Source organism: Amaranthus tricolor, chromosome 3, assembly GCF_026212465.1.
Source record: "Amaranthus tricolor cultivar Red isolate AtriRed21 chromosome 3, ASM2621246v1, whole genome shotgun sequence".
Taxonomy (NCBI): Eukaryota; Viridiplantae; Streptophyta; class Magnoliopsida; order Caryophyllales; family Amaranthaceae; genus Amaranthus; species Amaranthus tricolor.
In genome coordinates this window covers 7,676,636-7,682,589 of record NC_080049.1, presented here as the reverse complement: position 1 = coordinate 7,682,589, position 5,954 = coordinate 7,676,636, and the positions used below count along the sequence as shown (strand labels likewise).

The following is a 5,954-nucleotide window of genomic DNA, read 5'->3' as shown; positions in this document are numbered from 1 at the left end:
CCTCTAGCGACCCTCCCTATGGTTCACCGTTGCTGCCCTAGCATGGTAGAACCAGCCAAAGCACGAGGTCCGGAGCGGCCGAGGAAGACAGAGGCCCAGAAAACAGCCGCGACTGCTACCCAAATCGGAGGCCAATCATCAGTGGTTGTGCGTTTGGAATCGGCTGGAGAACTCGCTACCTGTCCCAAATCTGAATCAGGTTTGAAGAATAGAACTCATAGTCCAGTGAAGAAGGTATCTGACCTAACTCCTCAAAGTTGGGCCTCCATTGTTAATAGAGTAGGCGACAATGGTGGGTAGAAACAGAAACCGATAGGGAGCAGCACCATATCACAGCAGGCTCAGAATGACCCTACTCCGTCAGTGAATTGCGAAGCAAAGAAGATAACTGAACAACCTCCTCAAGATTGGGCATCCATTGTTAATGAAGAAGGCGATAAGGGCGATATGAGTCAATATGCGGCAGGGAGCAGCACCACAGTACAGCCGGCACAGAACATTCCAATTCCTTCAGTGAATGACAAAGGTAATTCTATTTCCAACCCCAAGTTTGTTAAAATCGACTTGTCTGATATTGAAGATGAGATTAGATATTGGGAAACGCTGTGGTGTGTTTTGTGGTTGTGGAAAATCCACCTTGATAGAAATTGTTTTCCCCTCTTTCTATTCATTAGATTTAGTAAGGTTTATATATACAAAATATGGGCCTAAGACATACCAAGGCTATACAATGGCCCAAAGTTAGTTACCCAAATACACATAAGGCCTAATACCTCCCTCAAGTTGGAGCATGCAAGTCATAAATGCCCAACTTGTCTAGTAAATAGCGGAATTGCTTCTGTCCCAATGCTTTAGTAAACAAATCTGCAACTTGCTCATCCGTCTTGACATGAGAGGTACGTAGAATACCTTCTTGAATAGCGTCACGAACATAGTGACAATCAACCTCAATATGCTTAGTACGCTCGTGAAACACCGGATTTTGAGCAATATACAATGCCGATTGACTGTCACAAAATAGATTCATTGCCTGAGAATTGTTTTCCCCTCTTTCTATTCAATAGATTTAGTAAGGTTTATATATACAAAATATGGGTCTAAGACATACCAAGGCTATACAATGGCCCAAAGTTAGTTACCCAAATACACATAAGGCCTAACACACCTCTACATGTTATTGATGGTTTTGTGCGACGTATATGGAAAGACCTTGATGTAGACACAGTAGGCATGGTGGATATACATGGTTTGAATGAATTCCGGTGAATCTAGGGATAAGGCTTATGAGTATGTAGTTTTGTTTGACAACAAAGATAAAACCATGGACACCCAAAATGTCAACTGATAAAAATTAAAGGAATATGTCCGTAGACATTTCCGACAATTACTAAATATAAATATATATGATATTTATGAAGATAATAAAGTTAATTATTATTAGTAATTGTATTTATTTGCTAGAGAATAAATATAATTGGTGGGTCAATAATAATTGGACCACGACTAATATAATTAATCTTATAAGGTCTTACAAAAGAATCAATTGAACGATAAATGACTCAGGCCCATTAGGAGTATGGGCTTGTGATCCAATTAGGTTAACAAAAGAATCAGTTTCTTTTGACCTAGGTTACTAGTATTATATATGAATATAATGTTGGTAGTGGAAAACGTGGGATGATGGGGTGAGTATTAAAAATATTTTTATTTAAACTCTCACCCTCCATCATTCTCACAGTAATTGAGAAAAACCAGAAAAAGCAAGAGAAACAATCTCTTCCGTTCTAGCAGACGTTGGTATTCAATTGAATCTGGTAGACTGAATAGAGGAGCAACGTTTGAGGCTCTCCAGGTTATCTTAACACGTTAATTCTTGTGGATTTCACGCTACAAAGGTAATATAGACTTATCCTTTTATACGATTCATGTGTCTGATTATGTTTATGATCTTGAGATAGATGTTAGGGAAGTGTTTCCTGAAATTCCGCTTATTACGCATCTATGGAATCCCAACAGTGGTATCAGTTTAGCCTAATTCATAATATTCATATGATCTTGATTTCTCTGGAAAGTTAAGCAACGCGTTTTTTTTTGTTCATATATTTGCATGATATCGGAAATTTTGTGTTAATTGTTTTGGGGCTTTGATTACTTATGAAATCCAAACAATGAATTGTTAAAACAACAAAATTTATTCATTGTTATTGTGTTTTTCGTCATGGAATTCAAGTGTTTTGGATCGAAAATGCTTATACCCTTTTTTTTTTCCCCAATTCAATTTAATTGTTAAAACACAAAATTTGTACAATTGGATTGAAATTTAAATGCGAAAAAAATCTTGTTTTTCCTGAAATTTGAAGCAATTCATTCACGAAGATTATATATCAATTCGATTTTGTTCGAATTCATCAAAAAAAAAAAAAAGAAAAACAATTCACAAACCAGAGATGAATGCGTGACCACGGGCTGCTATGGTGGCTATGGTGGCCGGAGGGAGGCGCAGCTTCGTGGCGCGACAGTGGTGAAGCTGGAATAAACGCGGGCTGGTGGCGCAGAGCAGAAGTCGCTCCTGGTGGCGGCTGTTGGGCTCTTTCCTTCACCACTTGCTGACTTCCTTCTTCCATACAGCTACCCATTTTTTTTTTCTGGAATGTTCAATATGTGCATATAACCTTTACTTGAGTCTTATTGTATTTATACAGTTTTTTTTTCTTTTCTCCTTAAAATAGTCTTACTTAAATTAGTTAAGTTTGACTCAACATAAAGGAGATTTTATATGCTAATTGTTATGACCATTTAATTTGAAATATTGCATAATTTATGCCGTTTATAATATTTGATATTTATTTTGACATGTTATGACTAATATGGCCCAAATATATATATATATATATATATATATATATATATATATATATATATATATATATATATATATATATATATATATATATATATATATATATATATATATATAAGGAAAAAGATAAAATTAGGATAGAATATACGATCTGCGAATCGTTTGTTTTGAATGTTAATTAATACGATCGGCGCATCGTTATTTTTTTTTAATTTCATTCAAATTATGTAATCACATATGAAAGGAGTTTCAAGGAAGGTGATCCATGGAGATTCATGAAAGCTTCATGAAGACTAGTATATTTCCTTTTATAGGAGCCATACTAGATCATCTTTTATTCATGCTTTTATAAGCTTTGAGCGTTTATTTAATTTTGTTCTTTGCTTGCATAAATTAATGTATTGGTTAAATATGCTATGTGTTCACTTAATATTAACCATGTTCATTAACTTGAATCCCCATAAATAATATTGAGTTTTATTGTTTTTCCAAACAACACCTATAAGCCTTTGATAATGAGTAATACATTCTGCCAAAGCGAGGTATTGCTTATAATTCTTGGGATATGGGGTAAATTTTTTTTGAAAATTTACATGTTCATGTTTGGTTTCACTCAACAAAATCATCAAAAGACAAAGTTTTGGGTTTTGAAACTAAGAGATAGGATTGAACAAGAATTATTAATCTATCTACTAAGAGTTATAATTAGTAAAACGTTTACTTACCTTAACTACTATGGTTAAAGGCAGGGCCAAAGTCCGTTTGACTGTAGTGGGAGAGGATCTTAGTTATTATTTATTCAAAAGGGGATTTTAAATTTTGAATAAATTATTAAACTTGTTTAATTACTGCTTATTGATAGACTATTAATTCTGCTTTATTACATTGTTGTAGAAATCATGTCTGGTTCGACTAACAACAACACTCCTGCTTTTAATTTACGCTGTGTCTTGGAAAAAGACAAACTGAATGCAAACAACTTCCTTGAATGGGAAATGGTTGTGAGAATTGTTCTCAGAGCTTAAGGAAGGGAAAGTGTTCTTGACACTCCACTCCCTGAACCCCTGCCAGAAACTGCAACAGCTGTAGAAAAAAAGAGCTAGACAAACTCTCGAGGCCAATTCTGTGCAAGTAACATGTCTGATGCTTGCTTGCATGGAACATGATTTTCAAAAACGTTTTAACAATCTTGATGCCTACACAATAATCCAGCAACTTAGAACAATGTTCAAAAAGAATGCTCGATTAGAGAGATTTGAAGCTAATTGTAAACTTTTGGAATGCAAACTGGGCAAGGGAAAACCCGTCGGACCCCATGTGTTTGCCTTAATAGGACATTTTCAAGTCATGGAAAAGTTGGGTTTTCCTTATCCCAAAGAGCTGGCCACTGATATTTTAATCAGATCCTTGCCAGAAACTTTTGATGCTTTCAGGTTAAATTTTTATATTCAAGTAGGGGAAGCAACCTTGCCAGAATTGCATGGTATGCTTGTTCAGGCTGAAAGGAGCTTACCCACTGAACCTGCACTGAAAGATGTGCTCATGGTCAGAAGGAATAAAAAGTTCAAGAAGAAAGGGGCTCCTAAATGGAATGGTAATGGAAATGTAGTTGCCACTAATGACTCTTCCAAACCAAAGGCTACTTCAAAGGCTAAAGTAGCAGCACTACATGAGTGCTACCACTGCCATAAGATTGGCCATTGGAAGAGGAACTGCCCCGTCTATCTGGAAGAAAAAAAGTCTGGTGCGTCATCTTCAGGGTCTAAAAAGAAGTTGAAGCTTGAGCAAAGGTGAGGTGGATCTCCGAGTCGGCAATGGAGCAAGAGTTGCTACTTTAGTTGTAGGAGTTTATATTTTGACATTACCCTCTGGTTTAATTTTAGAACTAAATAATTGTTATTATGGTCCTGCCATCACCAAGAACATTATTTCAATTCCGGTTTTGGACACGGAAGGTTTTTCATTTACTATTAAGAATAATTGTTGTTCTGCGTATTTAAATGATATGCTCTATGTTTCAGCTAAATTATTAAATGAGTTGTATGTGCTAGACTTAGAAACTCACATCTATAACATAGACAGCAAGAAACATAAAACAAATGACTCAAACCCCACTTACATATGGCATTGTCGATTAGGCCACATAAGTTCAAAACGCATAGAGAAACTTCGTAAAGATGGAATTCTAAACTCATTTGATTTTGAATCATTTGGTGTTTGTGAGTTTTGTTTGATGGGAAAAATGACAAAGTCACCTTTCACAGGTACAAGTGAATGGCCAATGACCTCTTAGCTCTCATACATACTGATGTATGTGGACCTATGAGTACCGTGGCTCGGGGTGGTTACAACTACTTTATAACCTTTACTGATGATGTAAGCAGATATAGATATGTTTACCTCATGAGACATAAGTGGGAGTCCTTTGAAAAGTTCAAGGAATTTCAAAATGAAGTAGAGGACCAACTTGGGAAGAAAATAAAAGCATTACGATCCGATCGTGGTGGTGAATACTTGTCTCACGAGTTAATGATCATTTGAAAGCGGAATTTCAGGAAACACTTCCCTAACATCTATCTCAAGATCATAAACATAATCAGACACATGAATCATATAAAATGATAAGTCTATATTACCTTTGTAGCGTGAAATCCACAAGAATTAACGTGTTAAGATAACCTGGAGAGCCTCAAACGTTGCTCCTCTATTCAGTCTACCAGAATCAATTGAATACCAACGTCTGCTAGAACGCAAGAGATTGTTTCTCTTGCTTTTTCTGGTTTTTCTCAATTACTGTGAGAATGATGGAGGGTAAGAGTTTAAATAAAAATATTTTTAATATTCACCCCATCATCCCACGTTTTCCACTACCAACATTATATTCATATATAATACTAGTAACCTAGGTCAAAAGAAACTGATTCTTTTGTTAACCTAATTGGATCACAAGCCCATACTCCTAATGGGCCTGAGTCATTTATCGTTCAATTGATTCTTTTGTAAGACCTTATAGGATTAATTATATTAGTCGTGGTCCAATTATTATTGACCCACCAATTATATTTATTCTCTAGCAAGTAAATACAATTACTAA

The 5,954-nt window shown here is 35.6% G+C and overlaps 1 protein-coding gene across 1 annotated transcript; it reads right to left on the bottom strand.

The window, feature by feature from the left end:
• Positions 1–524: 524 nt before the first annotated feature.
• On the bottom strand, positions 525–2,867 carry LOC130807330 (uncharacterized). The gene is made up of 2 exons (XM_057672499.1): positions 2,443–2,867; positions 525–1,007 (listed from the first exon to the last, which is right to left on the bottom strand). The coding sequence occupies exons 1-2, from the start codon at positions 2,634–2,636 to the stop codon at positions 779–781; spliced, it is 423 nt and encodes a 140-aa protein (XP_057528482.1). The 5' UTR covers positions 2,637–2,867; the 3' UTR covers positions 525–778.
• Between the last annotated feature and the right edge of the window lie 3,087 nt (positions 2,868–5,954).